The sequence below is a fragment of the Ictidomys tridecemlineatus genome, chromosome 1, assembly GCF_052094955.1.
Source record: "Ictidomys tridecemlineatus isolate mIctTri1 chromosome 1, mIctTri1.hap1, whole genome shotgun sequence".
NCBI lineage: Eukaryota > Metazoa > Chordata > Mammalia > Rodentia > Sciuridae > Ictidomys > Ictidomys tridecemlineatus.
Genome location: NC_135477.1, coordinates 129,478,675 through 129,493,025, shown reverse-complemented (window position 1 = coordinate 129,493,025; position 14,351 = coordinate 129,478,675). Strand labels below are relative to the sequence as shown.

General features: G+C 40.7%; 1 protein-coding gene across 4 annotated transcripts in view; it reads right to left on the bottom strand.

Annotated features, from left to right (window-relative positions):
* Positions 1–11,310, bottom strand: part of Hmgxb3 (HMG-box containing 3) — a 49,580-nt gene extending 38,270 nt beyond the window's left edge. For 3 of the 4 annotated variants that reach the window (XM_040272857.2, XM_040272858.2, XM_040272859.2), the window contains exons 1-5: positions 11,170–11,310; positions 7,560–7,698; positions 6,492–6,666; positions 2,995–3,492; positions 1,890–1,988 (exon numbers count right to left, since the gene is read on the bottom strand). In XM_040272857.2, coding sequence (XP_040128791.2) covers positions 1,890–1,988; positions 2,995–3,492; positions 6,492–6,666; positions 7,560–7,696 — 909 coding nt within the window. In that variant the 5' untranslated portion in view covers positions 7,697–7,698; positions 11,170–11,310. Of the gene's footprint in view, positions 1–1,889; positions 1,989–2,994; positions 3,493–6,491; positions 6,667–7,559; positions 7,699–11,169 lie in introns of those variants that run through there. The other variant, XM_040272856.2, reaches the window with a different exon arrangement.
* Between the last annotated feature and the right edge of the window lie 3,041 nt (positions 11,311–14,351).

Below are 14,351 nucleotides of genomic sequence, written 5' to 3'. Positions count from 1 at the left end.
GGGAATAAAGCAAGATTGTATCTTAAAAAAAAAAATAGCCCCATGTATATTTTTAAAAGTTGGACTTGCAGTTAAAAACCTCTCAGCAAGAAAACTCCAGGCCTAGATGACTTTACAACTTCACTGGTAATTCTACCAAACACTGTAAGAAATAATATGAACACAACATCACAGAATTACCATGTGACCCAGCAATTCCACTCATAACTACCCAGAAAACAGAAGAGGAGAAAATACTTTTCAACTCATTTTATGAAGCAAGCACACAAAACCATTATACAAAAACCACACTACACACATTAGAGATCAACATCCCTCATGAACACAGATACAAAAATTCTGAACAAAATTTTAGTAGATCAAATCTGACAATACATAAAAATAATAATAGATTACTGCCAAGTAAGGTTTATCCCAAGAATGCTGTGTTGGTTTAACATTTGGAAAAACAATGAAGTTAATCACATTAACTAACTAGAAAAAAGAAAATCCACACAATCATCTCAATAGACACAGAAAAAGCATTTGACAAAAATCCAATATCAGTTCCTAATAAAAACTCCTAGAAAGCTGGGTGAGGTGGTACACATCTATAATCCCAGCAATTTGGAAGGATAAGGTAGAATAAATAACTGCAAGTTTGAGGCCAGTAAATTTGTCGTTTCAGCAACTTTAAGAGACCACACTGCAAAATAAAAAAGGCTGGTGATGTAGTTCAGGGGTAGAGGCCCCCTAGATTCAATCCCAGTAATTAAGAAAACAAACAAAAATAAGAATAACAAAACCCTCCTAGCAAATCAGAAATAGAAGGAAACATCCTAAACTTGATAAACAGGATCTATGAAAAACCTATAGCTAATATCATACTTAATAATGAAAGACTGAATATTTCCCCTAAGATCTTATCTGCCCTTAGGACTTTTATTTAACATTGTACTAGAGGACCTAGACAATGTAATAAGAAAAAAAAAAAATCAATTATATTACTAAATACTAGCAGGGAACAATCAGATATTGATAATTTTTTAAAATATTAATATGATAGCATTGAAAACATGAAAATATTTAGCCCAGATGCTATAGTGTGTGATGAAATAAATATCAACTGAGAATCAAAAAAACTAGAATCCTGGTTCTGGCTCTCTTGTAGTCTAAGGGCCTTTCTCTTCTCTGGGTCTGTTCCCTAATCTATACAATAACAATAGTTAATTAAATCAGTGGCTCCTTTTTTGAAAGCAAGCATGATTCTGAAAATTTGATAGCCATGGAATCTATCCCAGGAAAATGCTCTCCAGCAGTTTGTATATAACTTGAGGGAATTCATGGATCCTGTGGAGTTCTATAAAACTCCCAATTTAAGAACACATGGCCTGGATAATCCCTGAGACCTCTGCCAGTCCCAACTGTCTAGCAGTCTAAGTGTCTCTCTCTCTCCCTTTTTTTTAGTGTGTTATAATTATATATAGCCAGTCCCAACTGTCTAGCAGTCTAAGTGTCTCTCTCTCCCTTTTTTTTTAGTGTGTTATAATTATATATAACATATAGCACCGTTATATATTCGTATATGCATACAACATCATTTGGTCAATTTCATTCCCCAGTCAAAGGGTCAGAGAGTTTTTAAGAAAAACTAATTTAGGCCGGGCATGGTGGTGCATGCCTATAATCCCAGAACAATTGGGAGTTCAAAGTCAGCCTCAGCAAAAGTGAGGTGTAAAGCAACTCAGTAAGACCCTATCTCTAAATAAAATACAAAATGGGGCTGGGAATGTGGCTCAGTGGTCAAGTGCCCCTGAGTTCAATCCCTGGTACTCATCGTACCCCCCAAAAGAGAAAAAGAACTTTAGAAAAGAAGAACCCTAAATGCTATCACCACTCCACATACTGACCAGTTTGATGGAGGTGGGGTTCTCCACAACTGAGTAGGCAGGCAGAGGCAACATGATGTACTGCGTGGCTGGTGCAGAGGAGCTACTCTCACAGGAGTCCTGCAGATAATGGAGAGAAGGACAGTTTCATTAAAGTATAGTGCAGAAGACCCAGGACCACTCATAACACTTGAAGACTATAAATCCAATACTCATAAACAGTGTGCTTATCAATGTACACATGTAGAAACAAATATATAGTTACCTCAAAATGAAGACAAGTTTAATTAGGAGGAAACAAAGAGAAAACTACTACCACAAAATATTTGCTATCCTAGTTTTACGTATGAAAAAACGGAGGTTCCAAGAGTCTTGGGACTCCTAAGATCACATAAGCAGTGAGAGAATCCAATTCTTCTAACCCTGTCAATTTATCTTTCCAGTACTGGGGATTGAACTGAGGGTCCTGTACGTGCTAGGGTTAAGTGTTCTACCACTAAGCCTTCTTAGACTTACTAGGATTCCCACCTGTCTGAGAATGCTATCCCATCCAGGGGAAAGAGCAGAAGCCATACACTGGGGCATGGTAGCCAATTCCCCGACTTCTGGGAACCAGCTATACAATCAATGAAACTGCTACTTTTCCTTCAAATAAACATAGGTCTTAGGCTAAGTTACTTAATCCCATCAATCTGGCCTTGAAGAAAATGTCTTTCTTCCTACCCCATCTGTACCCAGGAATAAATTTTAATTATTCTCATATACAGATCAAGGTGCCACTGTTTGCTGAAATAGTCATTAAGAATACAAAATCCTGACTGGTATTAATAGCCTGACAGGTCCTGGTTTTGACAATTTCCAGCTTTCCTGCTAATGAATCTCATGTGCCATATTATGTTAAGAAAATTCTCATTAAGCTGGGCCAGAATTATTAATAGGAGTGCCTGAGAAACTGAGAACTTTGGAGCAAGCACAGAGATCAGAAATATTCAAGAGAACTAGTCCCACCAGAATTTCCATATAAGAACTCTTACCATATCACTGTTCCAAAATCACACTGCATGGCGCTGGCTGCCTTTTTACTAACTCCTAGATAAAGAAAAACATGAGTACCAAAGCCACTTACCCTCATGACTGTCACCACTGATACACTCTCCCCAACCTGGGGGTGGGACACAGCCAGGCTTCCAGTGGGGAGGTCTGATGAGCCATTCACTAAGGTCTCTTCAATTACCAGGCTTGTCTGATAAGGCTGGTGGCTCTCTCCTACCTCCAAGGAAGCCTCCTCCAAAAGCACATCCTGGCCGAGCATCTCTGAGGTGGCAATCTCTTGTACAGCACCTGGATGAGCAAGGGTTCCCACCTCCTCAGCCAAGGCCTCCACAGCCAGGCATTGCTCTGCCATGCCAGCATGGCTGGACACTGTCTCTGGGGCAGTGCTGGACACAAGAGGAGGTCCTTTAGGGGAGATCTGGTTCTGAGCCACACACAGCTCTAACTGAGGGCAGCTCCGGTCCTCCTGTAGGCTGCTCTTGGGGATAATGATGTAATCTGAGCGGGGAAGGATCTTGCGGAAACCTGGAATGTCCGGAACCACAGCAGTCAGTGCAGACAGTTTAGAGTTCTGAAGATAAGAAAGCCAGGGAAAGAGGGATAAGCAAAGACAATGATAAAGTAAATAGATACATATTTATTAGCTCATTTTTTTCTGCAAAAGGACCAAAAAGACTCTACTCCCTTGATTTAAATTAGTTAGGGTCAGCCTCTGTCAACAGTAATGTCATCTTCACTTGAATCAATCTTACTTCTTGGTGACTCACATAGAAAATGTAGGCATCTAAAACTATGAGCTAGTACTACTAGCCTAGCATGGTCTTGAGAAAATACTTTCTTCTTTTGAGGTCTCAGTTTCCCCATCTATACAATGAGTGCAATCTGGCAATATGAGTTCTTTTTGAGCTTTGATACTTCAGGATTCCTAAGTATATAAAGTAGTCTATAAGCTTTACCAGAATGTATCATGCTTAATAAAAATCCTAAAAGCATAAAAAAACAACCTAATAGGTCAAGACGGAACTCAACACAGCAAGTCAGGTTTTCTGACCTCACTGGTTCTCCCAGATTAACAAAAAAAGGATTAAGAGGTCAAAAGTTGAGAAAGCATGGTGAGAAAAAATATACATAGCAGGGGCTCCATGAAGTGTCCTGAATATATTAAAGAGAAAAAAAAAGTGATCTAATACATTAAAGTTAGAAAATGCTTTCAAACCTATTCTCTAATTTCACCTTAAAAACAATACTATCAAGTTAGGTGATACTATTATTAACTGCATTTAACACAGGAGGAAATTCAGGCTGAAGAAGATTAAACTTCCAAAACACAAGTTTATTAAGTAGTAAAGACCTGACTCTCAAGGCAAAGTCTCCTCAAGATCAAGACGACCTGGGACTAAAAACATAACCCTGTATGGTTAACTGGCACCAAAAAAGGGGCATTTTGTTTCATTTTTTCAACTTAAACTGAAAGTCATCTAATAAGGAAGTAGGAGTTCAAAGTAAATACGGAGAACTAAAACTAAATGCAACAACAAATAAAATAATTTCAGAAGCATATTTTAGAAGAAACACTAAAATCAATTACAAATGAATCCTTGAATCAAAAACAAAAAGTCAATAAGACTACTTAGTGTTTCTTAGGAAACACTAAGAAATAAAAGAAACATTCAGATGAAACATGAAAGAAGACAGACTCAATCCTTTATGGAGCTTTTAGGAGAAAGTGTTGAGGAAACATTCTCTAGTCAACCTCTGAAGCTGGCTGATTAAAAGAACATGATTAAATGGTGGCAAATACACTTAAATACAAGCATAGAGAAAACAGAATGGTCTGGATGACATTAATTTTACAGGCTGGAAGGAATAACACTGGAACACTGGACCTGCCCTTGGCGGGAGACCGAAAGGGTTGCTGAGGAGGCAGCCTGCCACAAAGACTCTGACAAGCTACTACATTCAGGCAGGGAGGTTCTCAGCCTCACACCAAGCAATATGAGAAGATGAATAGCACCTAAAGTTTCACCTAGCCTTGGCACATTTTAGTTGCTCAATAAACAACACCTTTACTTACATGTTTATTGGACATTTAATTTACTCAAGGGTGATAATTATTGACAAAGTCAGAATGTGCAAGGATTTAGGTAGGTGATTTTATTCTCTTTTTAAACATTATGAGTAGGTACTAGATCCATTTGCAGATGAGTTAAACCAAGACTCAAAAGTTAAATAATTCTTCTAGGGTCACTCAGTATCAGAGCTAAGCCATTCATGATCTTGGTGGTAGTGGTGAAGATAGGATAAATTTAAGTATGCATATGGATAAGGAAGAATCATGGCTGATGACTTACAATTTTCAGTCTTTATAAGGGTCTACATCCTCAGTGTCTAGTAAAACCAAATCATTCCAGGACTACATGAAATTTTCTTCATCATGGACAAAAATATTGCATTGGTTGGGGGGATGCTGGTGGATGAACCCATGGTCTCACATATGCTAAGCACATTGTCTGCCACTGAGCTACACTCCCAGCTCTTAGATCTCGAATTATATAATAGGGAAGCCAAAGGAATAGGTTTTCTTTTCTTAGATTCTACCTCCCATCCCCACCCCCACCCCCACCCCCACCCCCAGGGATTATTTCCCAGACTCACACCTTATAAACAAATCTAAAAGAAGTAGAAAGTGGTATCTTTAAGACTATAAGTTGTCAAGTAAATAAGAACAAAATCTAAATGGCAGATGAACTTAATATAACCTGTTCTGTTACATACTTGTTGACTTCAAAAGAAACCTCTGCTTTATATCAAAAAAGAAGATAGAGACAATTGTTTAATTGGAGCTCAAGTATAAAGATTTCAGCTTGTAAGAGAAAGGTTATATTTCCTGCAGGAACTTCAATTAAAAAAAAAAACAGCTGTTTAAATAGCTGCCAATGTATTTTGTCACACTGTGAAGGAGAAATAACAAAATGGCTGACAAATATAAACCTAAATGCTTTCATGATAGTTCTTTAATCCAAGCATTCAAAGCTTCAGTTTCCTCCATCATCTTTGGCTTTAATTTTGCAGTTTTGCTTCTAGTATATTTCATAATCGCCAATAGTAACAAAAGAACCCCATGCTACACAAACAATGGCATCTTACCTCTAACCATGCATAATTCTTGATTATAGTTGATAATAGTCAGTAAAATTAATTATACCATAATCAATTTGCAATATGAAAACATATAAGAGAAATGCCTTTGTAAGCTATTTTATTAAAGGAAAAATACCACTAACTACCCAAGGGATAAGGGCTCCAAGTTCTACTAAAATTCAAAAAAGGACCCTAAGGCTCACTGCAGAAAACCCAGAAAATATCAGCTTTAGTACTGTCATAACCAAAGAGGAAAAGAGAGTCCAGAGAATCATCAAAATGGAAACAGACATTGTGAAATTCAAGAAAGATAAAATGATAAAAATTTTCCCAAGCAAAGAAAAGGAAACAAGAAAACAAGGTGGTTGGTCTCCCCAAGGCTTTCTCATTTGAACCAATGGAGAAATTAGCTGGAAAAAAATTACTTACAGGATCCAAACCTTCTTTCTCTAGTTTGGCTTTCTCCAAGTAGTAACTCCTCTCGGCCACGCTGAGAAGTCTCCAACTCTCACTAATCTTCTTATTGATTTCAGACTGTGGGAGGTGGGGGAGCTCTTGTTGCACTTTCAGGTAGATGTCATAGTAGTACAGAAGGTAAGCAGACCTGAGGAAGCAACCACTTCTTCAGACCTTCCCTTATTCACCCCATGTGTACCACAACATTAGAGGCTGCATAATTAAGAGATTAATATAAAAACCCAGCATCTCCATTCAAAGCACTTAATAAGACTGAAAATCAAGCAAAAAAAAAAAATTAACACACCCAGATGGTATTTGAGAGGTGGGGCAAAATGAATAGTAAAGACAAGTCAGTGGTTATTCTCCCTTCAGAAACCTGAAAGAAAGGCAATGTACTTTTCCATGGACCACTTTTTCCTGCAGGACCAACTGGCTTAAAATCAAATATAGCCAAAGAAAGACACAGGTGTCCTGTTGCACCACTCAGGGAAAGGCTATCAGGGGGCTGATTGCCCAGGCTGGTTATCACACATACTTTTTACTCCTTTACACGGCCTCTGGTCATTTAACTGAACAAAAATACCTCCTGAAGGCTGAGAAAGCCTCAGCAAGATGTATGCAGTGTTCACATTTAAGAGGGATATTAGAGCTACAATCTGGATATTCTCTATAGATGTCACTGGTACTATTTATAATTCTATAATTTTATTAATGACTTGTTTTAATATTTAAACAACAATGGTATAATAAAAATAATGTAGCTCTTTTTGTACATAGCTTCTACCATCTGTCTGGTGCAATTTTTTTTTTTTTTTTTTTATGACAGCCTGAAAACATAAGCAAAGTCTGGCCAGGAACAGCAAATGTTGGCATGTATCCAGCCACTTTCCACTTTCCATCTTCCTCTCCCCACATCCCAATGCCCATTCAAAGACTTCAACAACTGTACTCTTAAAAATATTTTAAAATATTCTTCAACATGGCTCTCGAAGCAGTAGGTTTATAAATTTCAGCAGCAACCAAAACATGTTGGCTAACCTGGGTTTCTTGGCCTTTTCTCCATGTATTTTATACTTTTTCTTCTTCTTAGGTGGCCCAGAGGAGGTATAACAGAAGGCTTCCTCAATTTCCTCCATCACGACAGTTACCTCAGTACCATCATATGATGCATCCATGGCTACAGGCAAGGAAAGTCAAACACAAAATTTTAAAAATCTATCCTAAAAGGAGCAACTGCCTCCAGATGCAATAATACCTTACTTCTATCAGGGTCTAAAGGCTTAGCCATTTCCCAAACTCAGCAGATACTAAGAAACATGGGTACTTGTTAAATATACAGATTTCAAGGCTCCACTTCTTCTGAACCGGAATCTCTAGAAGGTATATAAACTTGTATACTTCACAAATATCTTAAGTGATTCCTTTGACATACTCATATTCACTCATGGAACACTGTAATTCTTCAACTCAAAGACTTTTTAGCCCCACATGGAAACAGGTAAAAAAGACAACCTGGCCAGGAGTCAGAAGTTCTCACCCTCTCCCTTAAGGGGTTGTTCATCAACTTAAACAGCTTCAACTCATTGAAGTAATTCAAACAACAATAAGAACCTAGGTACAAAAGCTTTCTTTACACTCTGTCAGCTTGTGTGATTTCAACTGTTAGTGTGATTTTTAACTGCTTTAGGTTTAGTTTTCTCATGTATAAAAAGAGATGTCTCACTTACCTCCCCATAGATTTACAGTGATAAGTCTCAAAAGATCTAATAGACATAACTATTATTTGAGAACAGACAAGTATTATACAAATGAAAGCACTCATTATTAAAGACTATTATTTGTAATTGAGATGCTTAACAACTTGCCCAAGGCCACCAGACCTTTTGGTTTTATCTTATTTTTTTGGTATGGAGATTGAACCCAGAGATGCTTAAACACTGGGTGACATCCTCAGTGCCACAGTCTGGCTGGGCACAAAATCACGAGCCACTCAAGCAGGAACAAACTTTATTTCCAAAACTTCCCCAAACGCCACGCCTGGGACACACACCAACCGGAAATCCCTCCTACCGCACTTCCCCAACCAATAGGAACTTTCCGGGAGTCCCAGGAAGAGCTCCAAAGTAGCAGGCTGAGGAAGACAGCAGGGGTCTAATATCCAATTGAATGCACATCTTAACAATCATTATCACCTCAATGGCTTGCTGGCGTCATTCCTACTTGGCTATGGCTCTTAGCACTCAGCCCTTTTTGTATTTTATTTAGAGACAGGTTGAGTTGCTAAGTGCCTTGCCAAGCTGCTGAAGCTGGCTTTGAACTAGCAAATCCTCCTGCCTCAGCCTCCCTAGTCGCTGGGATTACAGGTATGTGCCAGTGTGCCCGGCTCCTTTTTAATTTTTTATTAAAAAATTCAACTCCCCAATCCTTTTTACATAATGCTACCTGCTACTGGCAACTCTCCCTACCAGAACTGTCCAATAAACCCCAATGGAAATGATCTACTCTATGCTGTCTAGTATAGTATCCACTAGTCACATAAGGTTATTTAGATGAAGAACCAGACTAATTTTGCTTTATTGAACTGTAATTAATTTTAAATAGCTGTATATGGCCAATAGAGTACAGTGGTAAAAATACTATTCAGCACAGATCTAAATGGTAACCTGATAGATCAACATGAGCTCTCTGAAGCTGGCTTAAAAACACAGAAAATCTACTGAGAGCTTTTTTGTCTAGGAAAAAGGAAGGATAAAAAACTGAATGCCTGGGGCTGGGGATGTGGCTCAAGCGGGAGCGTGCTCATGCGGCCCGGATTCGATCCTCATCACCACATACAAAGATGTTGTGTCCGCCGAAAACTAAAATAAATAAATATATATATATATAAAGTTCTCTCTCTCCCCCTCTCAAAAAAAAAAAAAAAGATTGCTTGTAATATGGCAAAATTGTTTTAAAAAAAAAATGCCTAACCAGGCATGGTGGTGTACACCTGTAATCCCAGCAATTCAGAAGGCTGAGACAGGAGAATCCTAAATTCAAGACCAGCCTTAGCAACTTAGTGAAGCCCTAAGAAATTAGTGAGACTCTGCCTCAAAATAAAACATAAAAAGGGCTGGTGACTTAGCTCAGTTCAGTGGTAAAATTAAAAAAAAAAAAAAGTGGGATGTGACTTAGTGATAAAGCCCCTCTGGGTTTTAAAAAACACTGAATGCTTAGGTCAGGAAGAGATCATTTATTTGTGATCAAGTTCTAGGTTGGAATTTTATCAATTAAATCCTTGAAGAAGCAAGATTCTCAGAAAACCTTGAATTTCCTGAGAGGAATAATAGTTGTTAATGAAAATCTATCAGAAGAAAATTTGGAATTCTGGAAAAAGGGATTTGTGGGATTCTGGAAAGAGGTAGGAAACACTATATGTACTACAAAGCCCATCTGCATCTCATTTAGACCTCACTCCACAAATGATAAGGCATCTTACAACTATAATGAGCAAAAGAAGTCTATACATGGAGTCAGGGGACCTGAATCCAACTCTAAATTCTTACTTAATTATCTCAAACAAAGGCAATCCACAACCTAAATTTCTGTTGTTTTTTTCTATGGACGAAGAGGATGAAATTAGTAGCTCCTACTTTTGAGGAGTCAAGAATCCTTTTGACAAATGTGAAAGCTAAAAACCTCCCCTAGAAAATGAAGACATACAATATTTCACCTATATTTTAAAGATATATATCCCAGGTTATAAGCATATTATTCCTAAAGTCTTTTATAGTAGTGTTATCTCTAAATGATTCCTCTTCTACCCCTCTCTCCCAAAAACCTCTAAACAAAGAAAACAAAAACAAAAACCTGCAACCCAAGAAAAAAATATAGTCCACAACTTGGTTGGATAAACAAAAGGCAAAAGGGTAAGGGAAGCTGGAGTTCAAAGCAAGGTTATGTGGGGACTGTGCTTTTTTGTCCTTTATAATTGATTTCATGGCCCTTAAAATCCTCGTAGAGAGGATCAGTATCTCCAAGAGAACATCTGTAAAGGATGGATGACATGTAAGATTTTAGCAACCGGGGCAAAACAAGTTAAGAACCAAAATCAATACAACCACATTTGGAGCAGGAAGAGACTACCCTAAGCTTTTGTTTTACTATCCTGTTCTGTCTGGGAAGAATGTTTTCTGCGGCTAGGCCTCAGTGCATCAGTGCAAAAAGAGGCAGGATAAAATGAGGTTAAAGCCAAGGGCTCTACAGAAGACCTGGGTACTAATGTTGTTTCCACCGTTTAATAGCAGAAGCACAGACCCCTATGGCTTAAGAAACCCATTTACCCTCTCCGAACCTTAGTTTTCTCATTTGCAAAACACAGAGGGGCAGCATTTGAACTAGAGACACTTTCACTGTCCCATCAGATCCTAGGAATCTCATAAGATGACCTTCTGATGGCTCGACTATCGGCCAGGTTTGACTCTGGGATACCTTAGTTCCCTCCCTGGGTCTCAGATGTCTCAAAGGCATAGGCTGAGGGAAGAGGAAACTAAAGCTCACTGGTCCTACTTTGTCGAAGAGGCAACCGAAGCTAAGAGAGAGACGGCACTTAGTTCGAGGTCGCCCAGCAGGTAGATAGGGCGGCGTGACCCTCGTGAACCAGACTTACCAGGAGGAGCGTGCTAGCCGCGCGGCTCACATTCCCGGAGGCGCCTGGCCCAAGGGCTAGACTAGGAGGCTTGCCCGCGCACTCGCGCTCCCCGCTGTCGGAGAGAGGCGGCTCCAGTCGTGACAGTGGCAACAAGGAAGTGGAGGCGAGGGCTCGCGCGCGCATCCCGGGTACTGGAGGAGCCCCGGCCCCGGGGCCCCCCGGAGACACACGGCGCAGAGTCGCGACCACCCCTCCTGCTCCCCTCCTCGGAGTCGCGTAATGGGGTCGGGGAGGGCAAGTGCAGGAGTTCAAGTTCACTTTGCAGGCTTCTCACCGACGCCTGCCGAGGACCCCGGGGGTCGAGCCCCGGGGAGCCCGAGGAAGAGAGCAAGGACACAAGTATCGCCGCGGCACCAGTCTAGAGGTGGCAGCAGCAGCAGCAGCAGCAGCAGCAGCAGCGGCGGCGGCGGCAGCAGCAGCACACCACGGATCGCCAGGGAGACCCGTCCCGGCGGCCCTCGCGGCGCACCGGAAGTGGCCGGCGGCGCGTGACTGCGTGAAATCCCTCGCGCAAGCGCAACAGTCTAGCCCTAGCTGGGAAGTGGATCCAAAGGAATCGTTTAGAGGTTTTGAGTGGGGCTGTTAAGACTGACGGACTGCTTCCGGCCAAAGGTCCAGGGCAAAGGAGGAAGCTGTGGCTGCCGGCTGTGGAAGTGCCCGGCCGTTTAGCCCCGGGGCACTGCAGTGGGGCGTTCAGGTAACAACAGGGGCGGGGCTGTGCTGCGCGTGAGGGATAGAGCCCCGCCTCACGTCTCAGAGCCTCGTCGGGCACTGGGGAGCCTACTGCACCACCCTCTGCAGAGCACCATCCAAGGCCTCACCCCAGCCCTCCTCGGTCGGCCCGTCCTCATTCAGGATAGGTTGATACTTAAGGCCACATCAATCCCCTCTCTCACTTCGGTGATGTGTCCACAATCCGTCTCCACTGTCCTACGGACAGTAACGACAGTGAGTTCCTGGAATGACTCAAGCCAAGTTCCTGGAGTGTGGAGAGGCTCCGGGAATCAGGGATTGAACTGGATTGTCTCCCGGGTCACATATTGTGCTATATTTGAACAAGTTCCTGCACGACCCTCACTATTTTGCAAATGTAATTACAATCTGCTTTCTTCTTTTTGTCTACCTCTATCACCAACCTCCCAGCCAACATCATTTCCTGCCTGAACTTCCACCCTTGTCTCTTTACAGTCTATCCCACTTCTGCTGTCTCTCTACAGTCTATTCACACAGCAGCCAGATTGATCATTTTGCATTGTAAGTCTTGTCATGTTAAATGCTTAACATTCTCCAATATCTTGTCTTTCACTTAGAATAAAATTCAAACTTCTGGATCTGGGGGTTTGACTTAGTGGTAGACCATTGCCTAGCATGGGAGAGATCTCCCCACAAAAGAAAAATTAACCAAACTTCTTAGGTTTGGCTTCCACCTCATTCTCTTTACATGTCTCTTTTCGGTATCAGTAATTTTCAGAACAAACGATATAACATGTTTTTTTAGTGTTCAGAGCATTAATTTTGTCATGAGCCTTTCTGTATTTGAATCCTATCCCTGCCACAAGTAAGCAGTATTAAGTATGTAAAGTGCTTCACAAATTGTTTAAGCAGTAGATGCTCAATATTTGGTTCCCATCTCAGTAAATAGCATCACAATCACTGGATTGTTCAGGCTCAAACCAGAAATCTGAGAGTTGTCATTGACTCCTCTTTGACCTCATATCCTCACCACAACAAGGCCTGCAAAAACAACCCTCAGCTGATTACTTCTCACTATTTCCTATATTACTACTCTAATCCAAGCCACCTCATCTGTTGTCTGGACTGTTTTGTTTTTTTAATTTTGTGCTGGGGTCTAGCCCAGGGCCTTGCTTATGCACTCTATCATTGAGCTACATGGCTGCTTTTTCCCCAACACCTTTTAATTCCATTCTTCACACAGCAATCAGCTTTTTCTTTTTTTTTTTAAGTCCTACAGTAGTTTCCTGTTGCATTCAAATTAACATTCAAACTGCATGCAGTCCACTAAGCTAGCTTGCTTTTATCTTCAGATTTAGGAGCACCTCTTAGGAAAATGGATTTTACCTATTAGGTTCTCCACCCTGCAACAGGACTCTTTTCTAAAGTACAAATCTGATTTGTCATTCTATAAAAACCCTCCAAAGGCTGCATTATATTTATTTTTTGTTCGTGTGAGTGTGTGTGTCTGTGGTACTGGGGATTGAACCCAGTGGAACTCTATGACTGAGCTACATCCCCAGACCTCTTTATTTTTTTACAGGGTCTCACTAAATTGCTGAGGCTGCCCTCAAACTGAGGCTCCAGCCTCAACCTCTTGAGTTGCTGGGAATATACGTGTATGCCACCGTGCCCAGCTAACCAAAGACTTCTTACTGCACCCAGGATCAAGCTGGAGTCCTAACTAGGCCTTTGTGATTTGGTTCTGCTTCCCCCCAACCCAACCATGCCTGACCATGACATTTTATTTTCTATAGTAATTCATTGCCTTAACTCATATTTCCTTACATCTCGTAATTCTAGTTTGTTTATTTCTTAAGGCCTAGCACATTGCTTTCTCTTTGAAGTGCCCCCATCCGTGCCCCATTCCAGTTGATTATCCCTACTTCTCTGTTCACATGGCACTCTATAACCTCTGTTACAGTATTTCACACACTCAGGGCATATCTTCGCTGTGCTCCCTCTCTATCTGGCTGGCATTGAAAACATACAGGATGCCATGAATGGACGGATAGATGTGTGGAGATGGTGTAAAAATCTCTCTTTGGGAAGGGACAGTCACTACATAGAGGCACAGCATCTTCTGTCTGTGAGGACTCATGATAAAATTAAGCAGGCAATTATCAAAACTGCTATTCCTGGATGATATTTTATTTGACCAAACTTGGCAGAGAAAGTGTTTGTTTTAAATTCTTAAGAGCTCTGGACAGGGCACACAGTCGACAACATCCTCCAAATATCTCACTTAATATATCTCACTTAATAATTCTACTCACTTATGCCACCCACCATTCTGGTTTCTAAAGGCATTTTTCTTTGGATCACCTAACTAGAGTCCAGTACTTCAATTTGGAAGGAACTTTAGAGGTCATCTGGTCCCATGGTTTACAAACATGGGACATATAAGA